The sequence below is a fragment of the Theropithecus gelada genome, chromosome 10 (assembly GCF_003255815.1).
Source record: "Theropithecus gelada isolate Dixy chromosome 10, Tgel_1.0, whole genome shotgun sequence".
Lineage (NCBI taxonomy): Eukaryota > Metazoa > Chordata > Mammalia > Primates > Cercopithecidae > Theropithecus > Theropithecus gelada.
In genome coordinates this window covers 41,343,322-41,370,088 of record NC_037678.1, presented here as the reverse complement: position 1 = coordinate 41,370,088, position 26,767 = coordinate 41,343,322, and the positions used below count along the sequence as shown (strand labels likewise).

The following is a 26,767-nucleotide window of genomic DNA, read 5'->3' as shown; positions in this document are numbered from 1 at the left end:
ATCAACTAAAGGTTGAGCCCGTTGGCTGTTCTCTGTGGGCACAGGGAAGCATGGGGACCTCCAGCCACCCCACAGCCTCAAACAGCTGCCCGGGGCAGCCTCTGAGCTCCCCAGCATCAGCAGCACAGTGGAAGTGAGAGTGGGCTTTCTCCCCATGTCTCACCCACTAGTGGTTAATTGGAAGTGAGAGTGGGCTTTCTTCCAATGTCTTACCCACAAGTGGTTAAGTGAACAGGCTCTGGATACAAGAGTATGGGTCTGAGTCAACTGTGCCTCTTAAGTAGAACAGTGTTAAAGCTGGTTATCTACTGTTGTATAGTGAATCATCCCATAACCTAGTAGCTTAAAACAGTCATCTTGGAGTGTATCTCACAATTTTGTGGGTCAGGAATTCAGACAGGGCTCAGCCAGATGGTTCATCTGTTCCAGGTGATGTGAATGGGGCTCATTCGGTGGCACTCAGTCAAGGACTGGGCTGGCCTAGAGGCTCTGCAGAACTTCAGGCTCATGCCTGGTACCTTGGCAAGGACAGCTGGAGGTGACCTACACTTGGCCTCTGCAGCCTGGTGGTCTCAGGGTCCTTAGACCTTTTACAGGGTCCCTACTCAGGGTCCCAGATAAAATGGGCCAAGAGGCCCCAGTGTGAGCTGCATAGCTTCTCATGATCTAGTCTTGAAGATCTAGCAGTTTGATTGCATCGTATCCAGCGAAGAAGCTGCTAAGGCTGGTCCAGATTTCAGAAAGGGGAATCCATCCTCCTGTATCACTGATACGAGTCACAAAGAACACCAGCACCCTCAATCTACCACAGCAGAGCTACTTCCTCTCTGCTAAGTCTCGTTTCTCCCTCAGAGAGTGAGAGCAAGAATGAAATGAGAGACTATGCTTAAAGTACTCAGTCTGCAGCCTTTGAATAGGGTAGAAAGCTGGCCCTGCTTTTCCTTGGTGCAGGAAGATTGGAAATTTCCTGGGTATGGAGCGTCTCAGAAACCTCAGACTGGGAGTCGAAGACCAAGAGTCCAAGTCATCCACCTAGGACCCGATTCTTCCTCCAGCTGTGAGAGAGAGCTCCCATACTTTCACGATAGTCCTCCAAACAATGAATTTCAAGTGCAATAAATTGGATCTTTCATAGAGAAAGCCATGGCACACTCACTAAAGATCATTATCTCTTAAGAGCAATGACTCTTGGTTGAGAATGTGCCTTTCCCAGTAATAATTTATAAATGAAAGGCAAATCATAATAGTCTTTGAGATTCCCCAAAGAAGGAGACTATTTATAAATGCAGAGTGCTTTAGACTTGCCAATTCCCCATGCTTAAGTTCCTAAGTGGGAGACAGCAGGGCAATGTTGTTAATTGACATCTAAAATATTGTACTGTGAGAGGGGCTCACAGGATCCCATGGGGCACCATGTGTGCTACCTGCAGGCTGCAGGGGACAGCACAGTGATGAGGGTGAGGCAGGATAAGATAGCTCCTAAATTGGGCTTAGCCTGGGAGGGTTCTTGGCTTAGCCCAGGAAATAATTTAAGGTAGAGCTGGTGTTGTTAGACAGCAGCTTTTAATGAAGTGGCCATGCACAGCAGCAGCAGAGGGATTCCTTCTTGTGAGGTAGGGCCCCCCATCGGCAGTGAGCCCAGAGCAGCAGCTCAGAGATGGTGCTACCCTCATATTTATACCCACTTCTAAGTTACATGCAAATTAAGGGGCAGATTATGCAGACATTTCTAGAAATAGAGCGGTAACTTCCAGGTGGTCGGGTCATTGCCATGGAAAGGGAGGGTAATACCTGGGTGTTGCCATGCTGATGGCAAACCGACCTGGCACACTAGTGGGCATGTCTTACAGAAAGCTGTTTCCATCCCATCCCTCTTTTAGCTAGTCCTCAGTTTGGTCCAGTGTCTGAGCCCAGCCTCTGGAATTGAGTCCCACCTCCTACCTCAAGCGGACAAGGCAGGAGTTGCACAGTCGCTCAGCCCGACCCCCAAGCTCACAGTCAAAACTGGGGAAGAGTAACCAAATCCTTCTGGCCAGGCAGGAGGCAGAGGCTCGCTGTTGAAATGATAGGTGGGGCTGGCCATGTAGGGAAGGCAAGAAGCCATTAGCTTATCTGAAATTCATTTAGGGGGAAGGTGGACAAGGAAGTTCTTCAGTCTCCACTATTCAAAACCCAGGGAGCTTGAAAGCAAGCGGTATGTCCTTAAACTGGTGAACAGGTACGTCCTTAAACTGGTGAATGGGTACGTCCTTAAACTAGTGAACGGGTATGTCCTTAAACTGGTGAACGGGTAAACAAATCGTGGGGCATCCATGCAGTGGGGTATTATTCAGTGATAAAAATGAGCTGTTGCGCCAAGAAATATGAACAGCAGACTGCAGACTTCATGGAGTTTAGAGGAAAGCACACACAAAGAAGAAACTCAAAATGCATGTTGCTAAGTGAAAGAAGCCAGTCCGAAACGGCTGCATGCTGTGTGATTCCAACTCCATGACATTCTGAAAAAGGCAAAGCTATGGAGACAGTGAAGAGTGCTTGCCAGGAGTTTGGGGGAGAAAGAAATGAATAAGTGAAGCACAGAGTATTCTATTTTATTTTATTTTGTTTTTTTAGAGACAGCGTCTTGCTCTGTTGCCCAGGCTAGAGTGCAGTGGCATAGTCAAGGCTAGGTCATTGCAGGCTTGACCTCCCAGGTCAAGTGATCCTATTGCCTCAGCCTCCCAAGTAGCTGAACTACAGGTGTATGCCACCACACCTGTCTAATTCTTAAATTTTTTTTAGAGATGAGGTCTCACTACATTGTCCAGGCTGGAGAATGTTTAAGGCAGTGAAGCTATTCTGTATTAAATTGTATTACTGGATAAATTTCACAAAACCCATACAATCCTATGACACAAAAAAGTGAGCCCTAATGTGAAGTGTGGGCCTCAGTGAATGATGGTGTATCGATGCTTGTTTGTCAATGATAGCAAATGCAAGATGTTAACAAGAAAGTCATGCACCTGTGTCTGGAGGGGAAATGGTGTCTGGGAATGGCTCCATACATTCTGCTGAGTTTGTTTGTAAACCTAAAACTGCGCTGAAATATAAAGTCCATTAAGATTTTTTAGAGTGGTAGTGGAGAGGATGCAGGGGCATGTACTATTCGTAGTATTCTATGAACAGCAGACTGCAGACTTTGTGGAGTTTGGAGGAAAGCAGAGGGCTCAGCCTGAAGCAGTGGCTTCCACCTGGAACAGCAGACGAATCATCCACTGTGGCCCCTAGAACCCTGAACGCTGGGGTTCTGGGACCAGGATGACACCTGTTTCTAATCTCAGAACCGACAGTGTTTGTGTTTTCACACCTATAAATTGAGGCTGATATTGCAAGTCCCACTCTGGCAGCGGGAGGATGAGCTGAGATGTTAGGTGTGAATGTGTGAGGTACCCCCAGGATTCGTGCCTCCCTGAGCATCTTTGTTCCAGGCCTAACTTCCCCACTGGGCTGTGAGGTCTAAGGGCCAACAGCCGTGTCTCTTGTATCCCCAGCTGCCTCTGTGAAATGCATCATAGCCCCTGTGCATAGTTGGAGCCCTGAATTAATCAATGAATTTGGAGGATTCAGCAGGGATGGGAGAAGATACTTCGAATCCTTCATATAGGACTAGGCTGAGCTCAATTCCTCAGAGCCTGACATCTGTGCTGTTCTCACTTATCCATGCACATGAACCCAAGTATGCTAAACAAAGGCACTGATTGCCACTGGACCAAAAGGGCCTTCTTCATCCTTGATTGATGGAGCTGGGCCTCTGCAGTCCTGGGAGAACCCCATATACTTTCTGGAGAACACCCCTGGTCCTTCTCAATCAGCCATTCAGTTTTCTCTCTTCTTTTTCCTTCATCCTGGAATTCTCCAGAAGAAACCAGTCTTGAGACAGCAAAGTGTTGCCTGAATATCAGAGATGCTTTTCATTCTCGCACAATGTGTCCAAGCGACACGGCTGAAGGCTGTGTGCAGATCTCGGCCTTCTGCCAGGGTCCCTCCACTCAGTCCCTTGGGCCTCTTCCTTCTGCAGCTGTTGGGGGCAGAGAAGGGAGCTTGCATCCTCCCAATCCATCCTCTGATGCCCCAACCCCAACACCACTAATTCGTCTGCACTCATGGCCTCTTCTGTGTGTAGCTGGCCATCTGGACCCAGTCCTCTGGGAGGAATCTTGCTCCTGGGATTACTTTCCCCCACTGTGGCTTGAGTGCTGAGTTGCCCATTGAGTTACCCAGATGATCATGTCAGTATCACCCCACCTTCTTCCTTAGTGTCTCCTCTTTGCCTCCCATGTGGTGTCTGATCACTTGGAGGCCTCTCCTGGCTGTCCTGAGACTCCCGCTGTCATGCCCCCTTCCCCGGGAAGGGGACATCCAGCCTCCTCTGCACCCCTGCCACACTTCCCCCATCACATCAAGCACTCACGTGCCAACTCAAGATGGCCCCTTACTGGAAAACTATCAAAACTTAGGTCTCAAGAAGGTGTTGGAGCAGAAACATTTGGAAGTGACTGTGTGCCTTCCCCAGAAGATTTAATACTGAAGGGCATTCTGAGTCACCTGAGGATATGTCAAGAATAGTGTCACTCAGGCCCTGACAATATTTGCTGAACCTGAATCTACACAGCCCGGCAGGGGTCCATGCAATCAGATTTTTTAAATTTTTTTTTTTTGAGACGGAGTCTCGCTCTGTCGCCCAGGCTGGAGTGCAGTGGCGCGATCTCGGCTCACTACAAGCTCCACCTCCCGGGTTCACGCCATTCTCCTGCCTCAGCCTCCCTAGTAGCTGGGACTACAGGTGCCCGCCACCGCGCCCAGCTAATTTTTTTTTTGTATTTTTTTAGTAGAGACGGGGTTTCACCATGTTAGCCAGGATGGTCTCGATCTCCTGACCTGCAATCAGATTTTTAAGGCACTTTTCAGGTGGTCCCACTATCAGCTAAAGTTCCCCTTCTCCCAAGAAGTGGCTCTCCAGTGGGGCATGTGTGTCTGAGAAGGCGGTGTCTTCCATTGGCCTCTCCAGTTTCCTCTCCATTAGAGCTCCAACCGCAGACCCAGAAAGTGGAGCACTGAGACTTGCTGGAGGTTTGCTTCCTGAGGACAGATGCTCTGCGGCGAGTCCCCATGAGCCACCCGAGCAGAAGGCAGTGGCCTGGGCACTTCTATCCCACTTGCTGGGGATCCCAGCCACCTCTCACAGCCTAGGACTTGTGTTCTGCAGAAAGTGATCAGCAGTAATCCCAAAATTTGATAACAAAACCCGGTGAAATGTAACTTAAAAGGAGCCACCCAGCCCCTCTGTAGGTGAGAGCTGTTTCCCCCAGGCTCTCATTACCCAGCAGACAGCTTCACCCTCCAGGCAGATATGTTAGCGCTGAAGACCCACTCTCCACCTTCTTCCCCTCTCCTTGGTGTCTGGTATTTTATGGCCACTGTCCTATGACTCCTACTTTTGGCATCTCCCCCATATTCTGCCTCCCTTTAAATCCAATGTTATCTATTTTACTATTTAATTTGATTTCCTCTCCTAGGACATTGTTTTTTACCATCTTCCTTGCATTCCCTCGACCCTCACCTCTAGAATCCCAGGTGGACGGTGCATGCACAGGGACCCATTCTTGCAAGCCCTACCCTTTCTGTTCCTACTTCCTTGTGGGCAGCAGCTTGGGCAGGTGCAGCATCGTGAGACTGCTCCCCACTCCTGCAAGGCCAAGTCCTGGGAAACTCCTTTCCTCTCGCAGCTTTTGCAGTCATGTATTTGGATTTCTCTATTTGGGTATTTGCTGAGCCCCTGCAGGCCAGGTGCTGTCCCAGGTGCTAGGGACGGAACATTGTGCAGGTAGGGGCGCCCCTGCCCTTTGGAAATACTCAAGAAGCTCAGAACCAGAGAAAGAGAGGTGAGCACTTGTGGCTACCTAGCAGCCTTGCTGGGTGTCCCATAGGCCTCTCTGAGCAGAAGCCTGTGTGCTGAGCAGCCATCAGCCATCAGGGCATCTGGGGCCGAATGTTCCAAACAGCAAGTTCAGAGGCCCAGACGCAGGAACCAGCTGGGGAGAAGCCAGAGGCCAGAGGGTGGGAGTGGAGTGCGGTGTGGGGAGATGGGACTGAGGACTCAGGCAGGGGCCAGAGGGTTTAGGACCTGTGGGCCATTATTGAGTGTCTACAGGAGGGCCCGTGGGGGCTTTAAGCCACGACCGGGATGTAACAGTCTCTTGATTCACTCTTCAGTGGGTCCCTCTGGGGCCTGGTTTGCAGGGAGAACCTAGTGAGGAAGAGACTGGTGGAGATCCAGGTGAACAATGATGGGGCTCCAATTTTCAGCTGGGGGGAACGAACTTGGGATATGCTTTGGGGGAAGAATCAACCACAAAAGGAAAAAAAGATAAAAATTAAAGTAAAAGAGAAACATTCAATTATCTGCCCCCACCTAAATGGTACCGGGATACATGGCAGGTGAGTGCATTAAGTCCCAGACAAGAAGGGCACAGCCCCATCCCACAATGGGGGGGTCCCAGGGAGCAGGTGCGGAGGACAGGGCCAGGCTGAGGGAACCAGGGCCCACGTCCCCCATGGGACATGGGAGTGTAACAAGGTGCGTTGTGTCTCACGCTGACACTATTAGTCCACCCATGTCAGTGGCTCCCACTCCAGCCGAGGTTACCCTGACCTCCTTTCTCCTCTGTCAAGCTGCTTCTATAAACCAGCCAGCGACGAGGCAGACGTGATGCGAGATGGAGCCAGGGCCCTGTTGTTGGCGTCCCTGTGACACGTGTCCCTCTGCTCCCACCTCTGGTGTTGCCCCCTTTTTAACAGCAGACAAGAAACAAACAAGCAAAGCAACAACATGGAATACAACAATTCCATGGAATACCCTGGGATCTCAAAACGACCCCTCCCCATCTTCTGTTGCCGGGACGCATCTCCTTTCTCCAGCAGACCTGATATCTTTGATTGTTGCATGATTTGACTGTTTCGTTCTGAATTTTTTTTCCCCTTGTGAATTGCATCTCCTGCTCCATAGAAATTTCCAAAGATTCGAAGACCCCCAAGTCCCAGGGGAGTGGGAGAAGCAGCCTCAGCTGGTTCTTCCTCAGAACCCAGGGCGCACGGTGTGCTTCTCTGGATCACACTCATGATGAAGGCTGTAAGTCTGAACTCAGCCAGCCCTGGGTTCCAGGTCAAGCTCCTCCCCTCTTTTCATGCCTCAGTGTCTTCCTCTGTATAATGGGGGAGTGCAGGAAGTACCCCAGGTACAGTGCAGCTGGTGGGGGTCATCGTCGGTATCCTTGCTTTATGGGTCCACCCCCTGGGGGACCCCAAGGGTTAGAGCCTGGGCCACATGGGGAGAGGGGAACATCCTGTTTCCCCACCCTCAAGGCTCTCGGAGTGGCCAGGGGACAGACACACAGAAAGGAACTCCACCACACTGCGAAGAGAGAGGTGTGCACCAAGCCCTGAGGCAGCTAAAGCCAACTCAGTGGTCCGAGAGAGAGGAGCTCCGGAGGGAGCAGCAGAGGCACAGCACAGAGCCTGGACGGGGGCATGTGCTTCTGGGTGGACTAGAGGGTCAGGCTTCTGCCAGTGGCGAGTGGGCCAGGCTGAGCATGAGACTGGAAAAGGAAAGAAGACAGCCCTAGGTTGGAAGGGGAAATTTGCATCTTTCCCCCTGGGATTTCTACACCAAGGGATGTGCCTCACAGCCATGCCCCTAAGTCCTAAGTCACACTGCCTGGAGTAGAATCTCAGTCCACCCCGTGCTGGCAGGTGACCCAGGCCAGGCTACTCACATACCCAACTCTGTCCTCTGTCTGTGGACCAGGGGCATCACCACTTCCATCCTATGTGAGGATCGCATGGGACCATGACTGAAAACCTTCGACACAGTACCTGCCACACAGTACACAGGGATCCCTGTTCACGGAGAAAGATAGATTTTGAAAAACCTAAAACAATAACTCTATTCCTTTCTTTATTCCCAGTGTAGCTGCACCGCGGTGGGTGAGCGTTATTGGAATGGAAGGCAGGGAGCGATTTGTACTGGTCTCTCTGCTGCCTGCTCGCCCCTCTCAATCTCTCTCCTTTGCTTTTTGCTTTAAGATCGCTCTTCTCTATTGCATGTATGGAGTTTTCTTGAGCTAGGTAGCAGGCAGATTTCATTCATTTCCACAGTGCCTCCAATATCTTCAATCGCCCACAAAGACAATGTTTTATTCTATGAACACACCTTTTGCCAACATCTCACTGCTTTCTGTACAAAATAGCCTTTTTGTCTAACATTGAAGTGTCTAAAATAATAACTATCAATAGGGAAGGAAACAAATTAACATCCAAAGAAATAGGGAAATGTGGCCCTGATACAAGCGTTTGGTTTTTGCTTCTAAAGATGAACCCCTTCCCAGACTCACCTCAACAAGAGGGAGACAGAGAAGAGAAGTCTATCAAGCTTAGCAAACATCTGTAGTCCAATTACAGTCAACAGTTTACAGGTGTTGAGAGCAAACAGTCACTTATACACTACCTCCCAAATGCATTCTCTTAATTTCTCTTAGAAACAAATGCACACATTTTTCTGGGGCTTTTTATCCAAAGTGCAGAGAGACCAGCTCCTCTTCCAGGCCAGCTGTGGTCCTCCCCACATTGGGTGGAGCAATGGCAGGTCAGAGCCCCACTGGCCAATGTGCCAAACACTGTGCCAGGGTTTCTCCAGCTACCCCGGGCAGAGGCCCAGGCTCCACCCCTGAAGGTCCAGGTTCTGGAAATCCAGGGTGGGGCATAGGAGAGAGCATTTTTCTGATGCTTCCAGCTGCTGTTCTGTTACCTGGGACGTACTGTCTGTGGGACAGGCCATGATTCTCAAATGCTAGTGGCATGAGCATGGACTGGACAGATTGTTACAAGGTCAGCTTCCAGGCCCCACTCCCCAAAGCTCCAAGTCTGTGGATTTCAGGTGGAGCCTAGGAATCTGCATTTTTCATGAGTTTCTCTATGATTTTGATGCAGATGATTGCAGACCAGAGGTGGGCGAGGCAGGGAATCCCGTCAACATTGAGAATCAGTGTAGCAGGTCTGGGGTAAGGTCTGAGTTTCTGCATTTTTAACAGGCTCCTGGGGGTTCTTGATGCTGCTGGTCTGGGGACCACACTCAGAGTGACAGGCTGAAGACCGTGCTTTGGAGCCACTGCTTTGTATTTTAGGCCATATTTTCCCTTTCTGTCTCAGCAATCTTTGCTGCTGCATTCAGAGTAAGTCTGATAAACCAATGCTCTCTACTGGACTTCTATCAGTTACTGCAGTGTTTCTGAAACCATGTATTTCTGAAAACTCGAGTTCCATAAGACATTACAGCTGTGTAAGAAGGTTTCTTTGAACAAAGTTGGGGCCATGCTACGTGCACCCGGGTCCCAGCTCTGGGAGAGAATGCTGGCACTGCAACTTCCCCCGTGCCTGCCCTCTGCACCTTCCTCTTCCTGACTGTATGTGGAGTTAGGAGGACTCCAAGAGCAACTTTACATAAAGCTCCTACATGTGTACCTGGCACATAGCTAGCACTTTGTAAGGGCTGGGTATTGTCAAGCTCTACCCTTTCTGGAAATCACGCTGCAGCAGACTCAAGATTCATTCACTAGTAGAGGGAGATGTGCTTAACCCAGTGTTTGGAGTTCAGGACTCACCTGCTCCCGGACCCCAGTCTCCCTGCCACGCAGTCACACCTTTTCTTTTTCAAATTGGTGCACTCCTCAGCGCTTCCACAGTTCCACAGAGCACATTGGAGCAAATGCGGGCCTCTGTGATGCCTCTCCAAAGAAAGAACTCGCATAATGCTCAGGCCTCCTGCAGACAAAGGTGTATCCCCAGCGACGGATATTTTAAGAAAATAGACCAGGGACACAAGACAAGAGAGCTGTCCTGGTGTCTAAAGCAGTCTTGGACAGCTTCTGATGTCACTTGAACAGTGGTGAAGCACCTTGAATACGGAGGAAAGCGGAGGGGGCGTCCTCCAAAGGGACAGGCACATGGCCGAGGAATGGAATTCTCTGTCCATGAGGATTTTGGATGGGTTTGTTCATGAAACCCCGCTGTGCAGGACCTCCGAGTGAGTCTAAACATCCAGCCATGTCAACTGGTAATCTTTCCTTCTTCGGCAAGGCGGGCAGTGGGACAAGGCTGTAACTGATAGGAGTCCAGGCTGGGGCAAATTTTGTGTCTCCTGACTAGTTCCATAGTTACAGTTGCAAAACAAAATCTCGCCTTGTGCTCTTGGATGTAGTGCTTACCCTGGTCCTCTGGGGTTATCTAAAATCTGGTTTCCTTAAGTGTAAGGCGGAGCTCTAACCAGGAGACCACCCTGCCCCCAAGGGTGGGGGTTCTGGGAGGGAAAGAGGGGAGCGGCTGCTCTGTAGCTTTCTCTACTGGCTTGCCTAAGTGGACTCTGATCTTGGAGCTCAACAATCTTCCACCCTCTCCTTTGCAACCTATTTCTTAAACCAGAACTAATGTATTCTGGACATAGAGTCCCTGAAAACCCAAAGAAAATTGGATGCATCTGAACAAACAAAACCGCATTTCTTTAAATCTCCAAGCCAAAAGGAAAAGTGCAGAAACATTTACTCACTGTCCAAACTGTACATATATTTTACCTGATGACCCTTAAAGAAGTGCCCCCCAGTTCAGCAATCACCCGTGCAGAGCAAAGGGAGCTGGAGCCGGCCCAGCCTGTCAGCTCCTGTCTAGGCACTTCTTTCTTTCTTGGAGCTTCTAATTTCTTTCTTGGCTTCTGAGGCCTAACCGTGTGTTTTGATGCACACACGGGAATTAGTACCGTCCCCAATCCTTAGGGCACATCCCTAGCCCCGGCAGAGGCTCTGAGATTTCCTAGGAGGCGGAGGGTGTGCAAAGCCCGGCGGGCTGAAATCTCAGCCTGGCCGTCTGCTCATCTGCTCTAGGTGGAAACAGACGAGGTAGGCCTGGGTCAGGGGTCAGCAAGGAGACACTTGAAAAATAAAGGACAGAATGGAAGTGCCCACTACCACCGCGGGCCCGGGCGGGAAGTCGGACTAAGACCACCGCGGGAACGCCCCATCCAGAAGGGGTGCCCCGGGTGTGGGGACGGAAACCCCAGCGCTGTCTTTAGTCTCCACACCCTCGCTTTTTTCCCCTGGAGACCGAGCGTCCTTGGCCTCTTCGGCCGCAACCCGGCTCCAGACATCCAGGGGGGCCGGGGCTGGGCTGGGCTGCTGCGGCGCGGGGGGCGCGCGCGGGCGCTGCGCCTTTAAGGCCCGCGTCGGCAGAGCGAGCGCAGGGGCCGGGCGGCGGGGCGGGGCCTCGGCGGGGCGGCCGCGGATTCACCTGCAGCTCGGAGCGCGCGGAACAGAGGCGCGGGCGGCTGCGAGGCCGGCGGACGCACCGGCCTGAGGGAACGCGCCGCCGGCCGGACTTGGCCTGGCTCCCGGAGCCGGGGCGGCAAGCGAGGCGGGCGCAGCGGGGCTGGAGGCTCCGGGCGGGCGCGGGGGAGCGGCGGCGGTGGTCTCGGCGGCGGCGGTGGCGGCAGAAGGGAGCGGGCTCCCGGTGCCGGGCACCGGGCGGGCGGCGGGGAAGATGACCGCGGGCGCCGGCGTGCTCCTCCTGCTGCTCTCGCTCTCCGGGGCGCTCCGGGTAAGTTGCCGCCTCCCGCCCCTGCCTTTCGGAAGCCCCGGGCAGCGCGAGGTCGTCCCTGGAGCCCGCGGGGCGCGCACACACCCGGCGAGGCTCTCCCGGGCTCCCCCGCCGCGCTCCCCGCTGCATCCAGCCCGGCGCCCGAGCTCCGCGAAGCTGCCTGCGGTCGGCAGGAGCGGGAAGCCGCCTGGGCAGCGGGGAGTGGCGGAGCGGGGTGGGAGTGGGGCTCGGTGGAGGACCCGGGGAGCTCCGCCTGCACCGGACCCGCCGAGCCCCCCTGGGCCGCCCAAAGCCCGTAGCCGCTGCCCGGAGCTCGGCTTGCCTGCACGGGGCAGGCTTCCCACTGGCGGAGCCGGCGCGCCCTCCATCGCCTGGAGCCGCGCGCCGCGGGAGTTGCCGAGCCCAGCCCCGGCCGTGGCTGAAGGCGTGAGGCGCCCGGCGGCTGCAGGCCGGGGATCCGGGAGTGCGGGGCGCCTGCCCGACCTCTCCTGCCCAAGGCCTGGGGGTCCGCCGCGCAGCGCCGCTCAGTTTTTTGGGTGCCGGCGGGACTGGCGCTGCGGGTGGACGGCGGGGTAGGACTGCGGGGCACTCTCACCCCTCAGCCCTCGGCGAGGCTGGAGCCCGCGTGTCCGGCGGGGCCCCGGGGGCTGGGAGCGGGTCCGGGCTTGGGCCGGGAAGCCGGACGCCAGGCGGGCGCGGCGCGGGAGGGCGCCCCGGGAGGGCGAGCGGGTCTCCCGTTTCCTCTGCAGAGCCCCGCGGACCGAATCGCTGGCTTTGCTCTGCGCCTGGCGAGGTGCGCGGCCCGCGGGGGCCAGAGTGCGCGGCGGCTCCGGGGGCGCCCCTGGGCGGAGGCGGAGGGGCGGCGGGAGTTGCAGGAACCCCCTCTCGTGGCCGATCGGCCTCGCTGCCTGCTCCCGGGCAGCGCTGTTGCAACCTCGGAAATAAACAAGTGCCAGCGGCGGGAGGCCCGCTCCGAGGCCGCGGGGCGCTGGGGGGTGCGCTGGGCACACGCTCCGGGCCGGTCGAAACTTTCCTGGACGAGTTGAGCCTCCCACCGGGCTGCGGGTGCGATCTGGAGCTTCGTGGCCGATAAGGAAAGCCGCGGTTTAGAGCTTTTCGTAAGGAATGAGCCTGCGTCCAGCTCTCCTCCCTCGGTGCTGGGGGCAGAGGGGTGCCCTCCTCGGGGTGGGCGTCTGGAATCCTGGAGCTCCGGGCTGGGGGCGGCCTCAGGAGCCAAAGCATGGGCGGGCGACAGCAGCACGCAGGGCTGGAGGAGGCAGCGGGCGGGAGGCGCCACTGCCAGGTGCGGGCAGCGCCCGGGGCTTCCTGCGCTCGCCGGGGAGCCGAGCACCGCTGTGCTCCTGCTCCTGCTCCTGCTCCTGCTCCTGCAGCGGGGCTGGCTTCCCGCTTGCACACACTGCCTCTCCCTCCACCACCTCCTCCTGCCTGTCACGCCCCCTCCTAGAAGCTTGGGAGATGGCCCTGTCGCCCACCCCATCCTTCCCTGGCCTTGTGCCACGGGCTCTAGACTTCCCCACTGAGCAGGAAAGGCGAGCGAGCGAGCTCCGGAGGACAGGAGGAGACCCCCTTTCCGGTCAGTCAGGGGAGCTGTCTCCCTGCCTGGGCTGGAGATAGGGGCTCCGAGGGTGAAAATGCGGGCTGAAGACTAGAAGGTGGAAGCGCCTCCACCGCCTTCTCCACCCCAGCCACCGGCAGCCTCCCGCAGAGCTGCCTTCTCCGCCCCACTCTGGACCTAGTCCTAGAGAATCTTCTTTCTTGCTCTCCTCTTTCTCCTCCCTCCCGGTGACCCGAAGAGGAGACAAGAAGCTGCCGCCTCCGCCTTACCAAGAGCGCGGAGCGTTGGGCCCAACGCGAATGGTCTGCAGAGCCGCCCACACTTTGGCCTCCCTTCCCTTAGTGGCTTTGGGAGCAGCGACTGAAGTCTTCTTTCTCTGCCTTTTGGACATTCCTCAGGCATCTCCTCTGCCAATGAGGCCCTGGCCGGCCTGGCTTCGCCATCAGGCCGTCCTTTATTCCCTACAGCTCACCTGCTGTGTGTGGGGCTGGGGAAGGATGCTCGGGGTCTACAGCCTCTAGAGCGCTCCCTAAAGTCCCCAGAGAGCAGAGGAGCAGACACGGGGATATGGCATCTGGGTGGAGACCGTGGCCTGCCAGCCTTTCTCTCTTAGCCAGAGACCTTTTGCACAGCAGGCCCTGGATAAATGTCGGTTGGATTAAATTTCAGTGAACTTATTATTGTTTTGCCCTCTCCCCTTTGTGTTCCCAGGCCCATAATGAGGATCTTACAACCAGAGAGACCTGCAAGGCTGGGTTCTCTGAAGACGACTACACGGCATTAATCTCCCAAAATATTCTAGAAGGGGAGAAGCTACTTCAAGGTAGGGTGGGGCGTGGAGGGGTGGGAGTGAATTGCTGCCATGCTTTTCCTTGGGGAAACTTGTAGACGGGAGAGGCAAGGCTTGCCTCGTCTTTGTGCTAAACGATGGCGGTGAAGTGCAGGAGGTGTAAATTGGTTGACCTGAAAGGCGTTTGCATAACAGGTGAATGATTCAGAATCCCTGTCATTTTTGAGTGAAGTGAATCATTTCCTGGGCAACAAACTGTAATTCGGATGTAACATCACCCAAATAGTGTGCAGAGAGACTTTCTTACCAAGTATTTTTATGTATGAAGTTCTGGAGACTTAAATTATCCCTGCTTTGAAATGTATGATAAAGCAGACGATGTTGTTGGAAATGCGGTAAATAAGCCCACAGACGGTCTGTTCACAAATGTGGCATTCATTTTCATTACTGCCCCACTGACAACACGAAAACACACATGCAGGAGGGAACTACCAATTAGCTTTATCGTAATTGCAGGATTATATCCACACTTGTGATGGGAAAGTCAGAGACAGCTTCAAAACTCAGATGACAGTAGATCATCCTGCTTATTGGTCTGTTTCCCTTTCAAGACAAACTAATTAAACTTTATATTTGCATGGGAGGGAACATAAATCAGTTCTTCCTTCCCGGAGGTTGCACAGTTCTGCCGTGAGCACCTTGGCTGTGAGCCTTTCTTCTCTGCATCAGTTTCCTGGAAGTGGCAGCCTTTGAGTTGGTTTCAAAGCGATAGAGGAAAAGAATGTTGGATAAAGGATCGAAGCTAAGTTTCCGCATTCGGGACTGTTGACTGCCCTACCGGTTTTGTGTCCCAGAGAAGGTAAACTTTTCCCTGCAGAACTGACAGTGGTTCCTGTGTGTGTGTGTGTGTGTGCATGCGTGTGCGTGAACTCGCTCACACTTATAGTGATTTTTCAGATCCTCGCCCTTCAAGACAGAACTTGTTGGAGTGCCTCGTTGATTCCTGGTTATGTGGATAGGATTTTTATTTTGCACCCAATCCAAGTTCTCTGACTTATTTTTGTTATCTAAACTGTGATACTATTGACTCATTAATCATCAAAAGAATAAAAAATCTCTAGGCAGTTGGCCTAGGAGCAGAATGGATGTGCAATCTAAGAGGGCGTACATAGTAAAGAGTTTTCCAGAGCTGCTCTGTTCATTGCGCTGTTTTTGTCACTTCGGAGTTGGAATGGGTAGGCCATTTTCAGGATCGTTTGCTTTACTGAGAATCTCAGTGAACCCCTAGAGAAGGCCTGGGGAGGATCCTTCACTCTCAGTGCATTGTACGGTCCCTTATAACTCGTGGGGCGCTGACTGCAGTCTGCTGTGTGCATGTCCTGCTGTGCTGAAACTGGCATCCTTAAGCTCTCTGATTATGTGGCCAAATATGTTAAGACCCTGGAGTATCCAATTTTACTCAGGCACTTAAGAAAAATGCCTCTCTTTTTATTAATAAATACTGCTTACTACAGAAGAGAATGACAAATTCTCGTACTTCCTACAACGCGACGTGAGATTTCACACGAGCATCTCTTCCCTTTCATGGTGTGTTGTGTGGGGATCTCCACTCCCAGTGGTCCAGGCCAAACTGCACTGTGCTCCTGATTGATGTGGTGGGAGAGCCTAGATCACTGGCCGCGTGTCAGCCCGGCCCCTGTGGCCAGGTGGTGTTCGCCTCGTGGGGGGTCAAGAGTCACATGACCCTGGGTGAATCTGGACCAGCTCAGACATTGTGTGGACTCATTTTCCAAGCGCCCATTGACTTACGTGTGCAGCCCAGCCCAGGGCTGGTTCAGGGAAGAATTGCAGAGAATCTCCCGAGCACCTGGGCTTGCTGGGTCCTCTCTGCCCCTCCTCTAGGGGCTGTAATCGCATTGCTTCTCCTGCGCCTGTGTGGGTTCCCTTCTCACTGTTTTCCTCCACTCATTCTTCTGAAGGTGTAGAGTCTCAGGAAGAAAGAGATGTTTTATATCTGACAAATAATTTTGCACATATGGAGGCAAGAGCTAAGGCTGACAGGCCCTGAAACCAGGGCACAGTGACATATCTCTCTGTACGCAGAGTACTTTGAAACTACAAGACCATGGTGAGGAGGCCTGTGTGAAGAGGAGACGGGAAGCGTGGTGTTTCTGTTATTCTGGTAGGAATCAAGTTAAACAGATAATGACTACTTATAATTGAGTTATTCCAGCGGAGAGAGCTTAACCTTAATTTGACGAGTGAAGCTTCACAGAGTGGCCGTGTTCCTCTGAGTAGGCCATGAGCTATTAGCGGCCGCTCCATGGCTCCTTCCCTTTGCCTGAGTCAGCTCACAGCAGCCCCAAACATACAGATTCCAGCAGGAGCGATTTGTTACACAGTAATTAACTTGTTTATGATAAATGGATGGAAGAAATGTCGTGGCATTTTGTTTTATGTCTAAATGAAAAGCATTTGCATTCTAAAAATTTCATGCTAATTAGGCTTAAAATAGTTTTCCCCAATAGGGTAGCAAATACTATGTATTACGAACCTTCTGAGAAGCGGAGCCGCGAAGTATGGAAATGCAGGACTTAGCTGCTGTTGGGAGCCTTCCTAGACGCCACTCCTGTGTCCCGTCTGTGCTTTTTCTGGAGAGTGTTTGCATGCAATTGCATATACTCTTATGTTACAGTTTTGCTTTTAGGATAATTCACTTATGGCCCTGATCACTGATGCATGGTCATATCTAAAATAGGACGGTGAAGCCGTTTGCCTTAGGCTAAAATGCAGTGTTCTCTAAACCGTAGTTTAGTCTGGGGTGATGGCTGAGCTGGTGTCTTTTTCTCTGCTTTGTTAATAATTAATGGCCAGCCCGCCCGGAAGCTGCAGCCCGGTACCGTGACCTGCGTTGCTCTCCCGCGTGGTGGGCGGAGTCTGCGCACACCCAGACCCGATTCATAGCAGAAAACTCGGACAGGCGGGAGAGTCCTAGGTAGCATAGTGGGAACTGAGGACTCCGGGTCGTATCTCCCCTCCATCCTGGAACGAAGCGGGAACAGGTGAGTGGAAACATTGTTCACTGGGGATGGGGTGGAGCCTGGCATCATCAGATTAATGTGGGTACACTATGTATAGAGTAAAGTATATTAACATGGGTACACCACGTACAGAGTATAGAAAGAGGAGCTTGTTTCTAATGACTTAACATGATGTCCTCAGCAAAGCCTTGCCTCTCCCCATTTCTCAATTCGTTTAGGACCATCTTGTGCACCCTCTACCACCTTATTGGAGAGGGACCATCTTGTACACCCTCTACCACCCTCTACCTCTATATTGGAGAGCTTACATTATCTGGCCATTCATCTCTCTTACTTAAACTCTCAGGTTTCTGAGGGGAAGAGCTCTGCCATTCTTTTTTTTTGGAGACAGAGTCTCGCTCTGTCTCCCAGGCTGGAGTGCAGCGGCGCATCTCAGCTCACTGCAAGCTCCGCCTCCCAGGTTCATGCCATTCTCCTGCCTCAGCCTCCAGAGTAGCTGAGAGTACAGGCACCTGCCACCACGCCTGGCTAACTTTTTTTTGTATTTTTAGTAGACACGGGGTTTCACGTGTTAGCCAGGGTGGTCTCCATCTCCTGACCTCGTGATCTGCCTGCCTTGGCCTCCCAAAGTGCTGGGATTACAGGCGTGAGCCACCGCCCCCAGCCAGAGCTCTGTCATTCTTGTTTTCTATTTATATCATTTCAGGATGTTCTTGGCTAACAGAATAAAACCCAATTCACATAATCTCAAATAAATGGGGGTGAATTTTTCTTACATAACTATGAGTGCAGACATAGGTGGTCACATGCTGGAGCAGCAGACAAGGGACACGGTCATGTGCCTGCCTAATACTCTTCTCCCATTCTGCCATCTTCAGTGTGTCATTTAGTGCCTCGTCCCTGCAAACTGGCTGCCGTGGTTCCAGTCGTTGCTTCTGAGTTCAGAGCAGAAGAAGGTGCAGATAGTAGCACCATCTGCATTTCTTCCCTGTACCAGGAAAACAAACACTTTCTGAGAATCCCTGCAGAAGTTGTCATTGACTAGGTCACAGGCCACTCCTAGCTGAACTGATGGGGGTGGAGCTCTGGGAATGCAGAGAAGTGCATTGTCATGTGTGTCTTAGATCCATTAGAATCCATCACGTGGTAGGTGTCCAAATTGCTCATCTCAGAACAGAACTGGGGCTTTGTTCTGGGAAGGAAGAAGGAGGGATGGATGCAGAGTAGGCCTTCCCCAGTGCCCAGCACTATACCCGAAGCAGAGTCGACAGACAATGAATTGCTGAATGAGTGAACGACTCATTTGCATACAAAGGCGTTCAGACAGAGGCATGGTTGAAGAGAGATCAGATGCAGGTGTCTGGAATCCATATCTAAGAATCTGCCATTTCTGCCACACTACATGGCCAGAAGTACTATGATCTTGTCTTTACAAGTAGGTCGAAGATAGGCTCTTTGCCCATGCAGTTTGGTTTGAACCACCTCTGCATAGATAGGCAACTCTTCCAGGGCAGAGGCATGCTAGATACACAGCAAGAATGTCAGCCCGTCTTCCTGTGTACTGGATATCCAGCGCTGGCCTAATGCTGGATATCCATGGTGGCTGTGCAGTCAGTATTAGTCAAATGAAGTAATGAATGAATCAGAAAATACTGACACTGTTCGTGTTTCTGAGTTGCTTTGGTTAACTCACAGCAGAGAGGGAGCTGCTATGAATATTCAAATAAGTGGTACTAATGATAAGCCAACCATGTATGCCTAGAATTACTCGACATTGGAAGTTGCCTGTCCAGGATTGATTCTCTCTCTCTCTCCCTCGCCAACAAACCTCATCTGTGCTAGTCCATTGGCTGACAGTGTGCCCTGTTTAATACACCTCTAGACTCATTACACCAAGGTGATAATGTGGCTTCTTTCTGGTCACTGGTATTTAATTAGGTTAGTCTATTAGGTTAGACTTTGGGGAAAGCTGTTTTTATTCTTGGTAACAAGGAACAAACTGAGCTGGCCATGCCTTCTGCCCTTTGCTCTTACTTCTTCTTCCTATCTGGAACTCAGATGTGATGGCTGAGGTAAAGCAGCCATTTTGTGACTATGAGGATGGTGGAACACAGATTGGTTCCCAGAAGTCATCCTCAAACAATGGCAGAGCCCTGGACTCACTGTCTCCTGAGTGGTGAGAAAAATAAGATCAAAACACCATGCTTGGTTTTGTTGTCACATGCAGCCAAGTGCATTCCCTGACGTAGGGAAAGCTGTGCACACTACCAAAGTCAACCTCTGTCCTGAGCCTGGGTTTTTAGGCTCCCTCTACCCTCCTGTGTTCCTTGGACCTTGGCCACTTGCTCTTGCTTTAAAGGCCCTCCTCTGCTCCTTTGTGAATTGGCGTCTGCACCTAGCACACTGGATTGCAGAGAGCATGTCATGAATACTTGGTAACTGTTGAATAAACGAACAGTCACTACTCCAGACTGTCTTATGGCCAGGAGATGAAAGAACCCTTAGATATATTAAATCAGGACTATCTGAACCCCTACCAGAGAATGTAAACTCTTTGCTGGGTCTCATAGTGATCCTCTTCCAGGAAGTTATGTATTGGGGGTTTTGCCTCTGGTCACAATGTCCACTGGTTCTAGGGAACCTTGGTGTCTATAGATAAGCAGAGTTATGTGAAGGCTGAGTGGGACTCAGACCCCATTGGTGGCTTGCCCGGACTTTCTTGCTGTCGAAGTCAGAAGGCTGCTTCTTTCTGAGCACCCAGACGTCCACTGCCTCCGTGGGTGGTCTCTTCAGGGATCCCTGAAAATGGGCACGCAGAGTCCAGGATGGAGTCCATGGGATCTCTTTGGCCATCTCTGGGGGTGGTCCTTACCTTTTCACGGGGCTGTTATTGTTTGAGGTTTCCAGCAGCTTTTCCCTATTATAGTTTTGCCTGGTCCCAGGATTAAGAGGTTCAGAAAGGGAAGTGTATATCCTGTCCTTAGAAAGTGGTGGCTATCAGATAAAAGGTAGGACCGGCCCAGGAATAAAGCAGAGAAAGCGTTGCATGGTGCGTCGTCTGCAGGCCAAATCTCACGCTGAAAGAGGGTCCTGGTAGCCCTGGTTAGAAACAAAGCAAGGCAGAATGCTGCCGCCCTGCTGGGCTCTGCACAGTCGCGTGCCCCTGTGTGCAGCTGCTTCTCACGGCGCTGCCTTTCATCTCAAGAGGGAGCTGTGGTCAGTGGCCCTGCTGCTACCCATGAGAAATCTAGGCTCAAGGAGGCGGCCACACCTGCCCCAGATCGCTTGATTCCTAAGTCAGTGGATCAGGATTCCCACCCTGCAAGCTTCCTAACCACTGCTTCTCTATGCTCACTGCCACTGAGCAGACTCCCTTTTGTTGCAGAAGGCAGTGCACGCACCAGCTACAGAAATGAGGATGTGTGAACTCATTGACGCTGTGACTTAAAGATTACGGCTTTGCATTTGAGAAATATGTGTTTTAATGAGTCTTCAGATGAGGGAGCATGAGGCTTTGCAGAATTATAAAGTTATGATAACATTATGTTCTGTCCGGCCCTTGGTATATGGTATCTCCTCTCACCTTCACAAAAGCCCTTCCAGGGAGGTAAGATTCTTCCCATTTTATGGATCAGTAACTGAAGATCAGTGAGTTCTGGAGATTGGCCTAAGGGTATGAGATTTGCTCTGTTTTCCCTCTTTGTGCAGTCCTAGGCATTTAGCTCATTCCTATCTCCAAATTAATGTTAAAGAAGATGGTTTTAGAGCACTGCTGTCACGTGCAGACAGGATCGGACCCAGATGTTCAGGGCCACAGCCGTAAAACCAGCAGTGACCAGGCACACAGATATGTGCAGTAAACAGAGGCCCTCAGTGCGTTGGGAAGTGCTTGGTTGCAGTTGCTCCTGTATAAGGCTCAACTGAAGTGGGTCTAAACTCCGGACACCGGGGGTTTGCAAAACCAGCCCTGGGATTAGAAGAGCCCGCGGCTTCTGCGATGCCAGTGGGAGCTTTCAGTTCGGAGCATGCAGCGAGCAGTCCCAGAGCAGAGCTCTCACTTGGATTTCAGACTCCGCCAGCACTGGGGAAGCCGTGCAGAGATGGAACTGAGATCAGAGTCCGGCCGGTCCTGGAAGCCCTGAGCACATTCCATCTGAGCTGGGTTTATGCACGGATCCATCGTTGTCTACACTCACATTGTGACACGGGGCACCGGGAGCCTTAGTGAGGCCGGTTACAGATGGAGAGAAAGTGCCACAACCTTGCAGCTGGCCAGCCGGGGCGGGGCTCCCTGACAGCCTCTCTTGAGCAGCTGCCGTGAGAGCTGGTCCTGAGGCTGCCGTGGCCTTTCTGCCCATATCAGGGTCCTGGGTGTCTGCAGAGATCTCTTATTCTAAGCTTAGAGAGAGCAAGGTGCTTGCTATAACTTGAAACAGTCTGAAGATGTGGTGCTTTCCAAGGTTCACGTGGGTTCCCCTTTTCTGCCAAGCCCCCTTGCGGTGAAGGCCCTTTGCACCCCTTTGCCCCCAGGGGTGACCTTCCTGTGCGCAGGGTCACTTCCACTCTGGGACTGCATGGCAACTGGGTTGGTATAAGCTTCCAAGACCTGTGGCTTCTTTGTTTCGAAAGTAGTGATTTTTCTAATTCTACCCTGCAGCGTTAAAAATAATCACAATGAAATTCCTAATCAAGTTCAAAGGAAGAGTATTTGGTGTGTATGTACCTGTATTGTGTGCTCCATTATACTAATTTAAAAATGTGGAAATTTTGTGACTTCTCTTATGTTGCAAATGGAGGTGGATTAAAATTAAGGAAAGGGCTTTTTCCTCCTTCCCACCTTCCCTGCCTCCTTCCTCTTTCCCTCCCTCTCTCCCTCCTTTCCTCTCCCTCCCTTCCCCTCCTTTCCCCCCTCCATCCCCCCTCCCTCCCTCCCTCGCTCGCTCGCTCCCTCCCTCCCTCCCTCCCTCCCTCCCTTCCTTCCTTCTTTCCTTCCTTCCTTCTTTCCACCCTCTCTCCCTTGCTCTCTCCCTCCCTCCCTTCCTCCTTTCCTTCCTTTCTTTTTTCTTTGAAAGCTGGGTTAAGTAGATGCCAGGACTAATCATGAACTGAGAGAGAGAGAGAGCAAGCAAGCATTCATCTTTTCAAAAAGTCCTATTATTCTGACTTTTTGAAGAAGCAATTTTTCCTCCAAGTGAATTCCACTATAAAAAATACCATAAGCCGAATGAAGCTTCTTTCCGTCAAGGGCGATAAAGTTCTCCCGAGTGTGGGATTCTTGTAAAACCTCATGGCATTTGCCGGCTCCTTCAGTCCCCAGAGTGGGACTGTGGTGTCTTGCAAGCTGGGCTGGCAAAATCCTTTGTTTTTCGTCAAAAGGCTCAGAATTTTGGTGCCTTTTTGCCCGGGCTCTGGGCTGCCCTCTCCTGGTGGCCTCCGGTATTGTCTCTGGCTGGTGTCTGCTTTTGGTTCTTAAACAAAAGAGAGCAAACCAAACCAAAAATCCCTACTTAATTATCTTTGACCCAGTATGTGCTCCCCGAGGCCATTTTCCTGGCAACTCCCACATCAGGGGCCGAGAAGGAGGGGAGGAGCTGCTGTTTGGGGGAACTTACCTTGTGCTAATGTGTCTTCTCATTTAACGCTTTCATGAGACCTGCAGCTTAAGGTAGTGAGAAGGCGCGTCCCAGATCACTCGGTATGGGCAGGGGACTTTGTCTATATGTTTTTATCTCCCACACTGCCTTTTCCAGGAGGAATTTACTTAGATTACAAATTGTATTATTTTCTTATTGCAGTACAAATCCCCACAAATGTAGCAGCTTAAACAACACAAAGTTATTATCTTGTGATTCTGAAGGTCAGAAATCCAGTTCCAGCCCCTGTGCTGAAATCAAGGTGTCTGCAGGGCGGGTTCCTTCTGGAGGCTCCAGGCGGGAATCCGTGTCCTTGTGCCTCCCAGTTTCTCCGGGCTTCTGCACTCCTTGGCTCCTGGCCGCTTCCTCCGTTTTCAGAGCCAGCCGCAAAGCATCTCTGTGCCGTCCTCCAGGGTTATTGAGGGTCACTGGTCACGTCCACCTCTCTCTACATCCTTCTCTTCCATTGTAAGAATCCCTGTGATTACCTTGGGCCTCCCTGAGTAACCCAGGATAATCTCCCATCACAAGATTCTTAATTCAGTCACCTCTGCCAAGTCCCCACTGTAAGATCCCAGGCTCACAGCCTCCAGGATTAGGATGGGTACCTCTCTGGGGAGCCGTGATTCTGCTGACCACATGCATGTCTGATGACAGAGCGAGCCTAGCAGGTGTGTGTGGGAGTTTCCCACTGACCTCCGCACACTGAGGACTTGCTGTGCATCCCACACTGTGCGGTGACCTTCATTCAATCCTGCAGACCCCAGGGGTTCCTTCATTCAGTCCTACACCTAGCTCAGTGGTTCCTTCATTCAGTCTTACACAGACCTCAATGGTTCCTTCCTTCAATCTTACACGGACCTGAGTGGTTCCTTCATTCAGTCCTACATGAACCTCACAATCTTACACATACCTCGGTGGCTCTTTCATTCAGTTCTACACATACCTCAGTGGTTCCTTCATTCAGTCCTACATGAACCTCAGTGGCTCCTTCATTCAATCTTACACAGACTCCAGTGGTTCCTTCATTCAGTCTCACACATACCTCAGTGTTTCCTTCATTCAGTCCTACACAGACCTCGCAATCTTACACAGACCTCAGTGGTTCGGGGTGGCATCTCCACTTCACTGTTGAGGAAACTGAGGCATGGAGCCACTGAGTGACCTGGCATGCGCTGTGGGTCAGGGGGGTCAATCTGAAGGAACGCTGCAGTACTTAGCCACAGCCCACTGGCTCTCACCCGGTCCTGCCTGGCTCCAGGAGCTCCTGCCACCTGCCTTACCCAGTGGCTGTAGTTAGGACTCAGAGGGGCAGTGTCCCTTGTGGGTCCTGAGGTGGGGATCTGCTGCTTTGGGACTCCGCAGGGTGAACTGCCTGGGAAGCCCACAGCAGCTTCCAATCTGGACCCTTCTCGCTCTTCCTCGTTTGGATTCACTGTGTTTTCTTGCTGACAGTATGTGGGGATTTAGGGAGGATTAAGGTAAGCCTTCCACGACAGATGAATATCCACAGGGCCCCAGAGTGCCGCTCACGCCTTGCTAATAGGAAGCTGATCCTTGAGGGTCTGGGTGCTTCCCAGCCCAGGAAAGATGCCCCTGGTACAGCCCCAGGTGTTGAGCGGTGTGCTTGCTCCTGGAATGGGTGCATTTTCCATTTGGAGTACGATTTAATGAATTTCCATTCCCAGGGTGTGGGTATTGGACCCTGTGTCTCTCCCCAAAGGAGCGCCTAGCTCTCTTTGTCTCTGGAGAAGGCAGAGGAGAAAGGCTTGCCTTCCAGGTGTCTTTTCAGCAGTGTGCCCTTGGGTTTGTGTGTCTGTATTGGAGAAATGTTGAAATTTTCGGCTTTGCATTTGTTCTGGCCACCCAAATGTGAGTTGAGATGCCATCTATATTGATGTGCCTAGAAAAGCAAGAAGGAAAGTTGGTGTCTGAGTTTGCTACGTATGAAGTCCTAGACTTCCACTTCCAGGAAGGTCCAAGGAGAAACGCAGGCTGCAGCCCCTGACAGGGTGCAGAGAGATGTGGCAGGGAGTCCGGAGAGGGATGAATTAGATGAGGACCCTTCCTTCTCTGGACCTCAGTTTCCCTGTGCAAAGCAGAGGGGTAAGATGACCAACTGTGGTCCAGGAACTGCCTGCCTGGGGGGTACTTGCTAAACTCGCCAGCCTGCTGGATCCTGTCCCAGACCTACTGGAGGGTGCCACCAGTGACCCACAAAGGATCCCTCCACGCAGAGCCTCTAAATGTAACATTATTTGGAGAAAGGGTCTTTGCAGATGTAATCAACTTCAGAATCTCTAGATGAGATCATCCTGGATTACCTGAGTGGGTCCTAAATCCAAGGACAACTGTCTTGGGTCCTAAATCCAAGGACAACTGTCTTCAAGAGACAGAGAAGACACAGACATGGAGGGGGAGGCCCTGTGAAGTCACAGGCAGAGATTGGAGCAATGCAACCACAAGTCCAGGAAGGCCTGGAGACGCTGGAACGTGGGAAGGTCAAGGAAGGACACTGCCCTAGAATCTGCAGAGAGGGCAGCCCTGTCGACACCGGGATTTCAGACTTCCAGCCTCCAGAAGTGCAGAAGAATACATTTCTGTTACCTGAAGCCACCAAGTTTATGGTCATTTATTACAGCAGTCACAGGGAACAAATCCACCCACTGAGCTGGGAATTCTGGGGCTGTGACCTGGGACTCTGCCGTTTCTCTCCATCTCCCAGGGAATCCGATCTTTGGGAAAGCATCAGAGCTTCAGGCTTAGAGGATGTTTAGCTTCGGATTCCCCAGGGGCTGCATCCCTGGAGAGAAACCGTGTTATCTGGGAAGGTATCTGCCAAATGTAACCAGCATCTCAAAGTGCAGCTCAGGTGGGCGGCTTCAAACAATGCTGGGTGTTTCAATCCTACCGGAAAGGCAAATGAGGCACTTCAGTGTAGTAATGGGGTATTTTATATTGCAAAGCGTGACATAGAACAGTTTCATTGGAATTAAAATGTATATGGAACATTTGTTCTCTGCCCATTATCTTCCTCTGTCAAATGGAATCTTAACAAGGATTATAGCTCAGATAATATCACATAGATATATTGTAAATATTTTGTTAATCTAAAGGTCTGCGTTTGGGAATGGATCGTTCAACAGAGACGGAGAGGGGAGGCACGCTCCCTCTGCTGATGAGATGTGGAGGGACACAGAGAGGAGCTGGGCACTCTCCAGTGTTTACGGAACACGCCTCTTCTCTCCCCAAAACCGCTTGACTGTGGAAATGCAAAAAGATATTCTTTCTGGCTGCAGGAATCTCCTGTCCCGTGTTTCCAGCAGCTGTGTGTTTGCAGCCTGGCTGAGGGTTCGCACACGGCTCAGGAAAGCAGCCGCTGAGCCTGGCTTCAAGGCTGATCCGTGTCACTCTCGCAGCCTGTGTTGCAGCAGGCTTCTTGCAGGTGTGGGTCTGGGCCTGCAGTTGACAGGGGAATGCTCTTTGTACCCCCAAGGGTCTTCTTCCGACATGTGTGGCTATGGGACACACAGCCTGCCCTCCCGTCTCTCTTTCTGGGTTGGGCAGCTGGAGAGCCAGTGCCTGGGATGGGAGTGGGCCTGGCCAGCCCAGCGGGTGGCATGTAGCTGGATGCCAGAGCTCTTGGGTCCATCCACGTCTCCTGCGCGGATCCCGAGGAGGGGCTCCAGGCCAAGGAGGGGAGAAGGCACCTCTGGCTGCACTTGACCTTGTCCTGCTTATGTCTCGGAGCGTCTCAGCCAGAACCAGGAGGCAAAGCCAGGCAGTGGGAGCCGAGCGGGGCCTGCGCACAGGGAGGCCCAGGCCAACAGGTCAGTGGCTGAATTGCTTTTTCCCGATGCTGGGGTTGGCTTGCATCAGTGAGAACTTAAAAGAGGAATGTACCTTTTCTCCTGTCTTCTTGTTTTCTTCAGTGGGTGCTATGGTTTGAGTATTTGTCCCTGCCAAATCTCGTGTTGAAATGTGATCCCAGCCATTGGAGGTGGGCCTGGTGAGCGTTCCCGAGTGGTTTGGTGCTGTCCTTGCGGTAATG

The 26,767-nt window shown here is 52.1% G+C and overlaps 1 protein-coding gene across 1 annotated transcript in view; it reads left to right on the top strand.

Moving 5' to 3' along the window:
* The first annotated feature begins 11,540 nt into the window (after nucleotides 1-11,540).
* CDH4 (cadherin 4) overlaps nucleotides 11,541-26,767 on the top strand; it is a 676,597-nt gene continuing 661,370 nt past the window's right edge. The window contains exons 1-2 of the mRNA XM_025399162.1: nucleotides 11,541-11,676; nucleotides 13,964-14,075. Coding sequence (XP_025254947.1) covers nucleotides 11,620-11,676; nucleotides 13,964-14,075 — 169 coding nt within the window. The 5' untranslated portion in view covers nucleotides 11,541-11,619. The remainder of the gene's footprint in view (nucleotides 11,677-13,963; nucleotides 14,076-26,767) is intronic.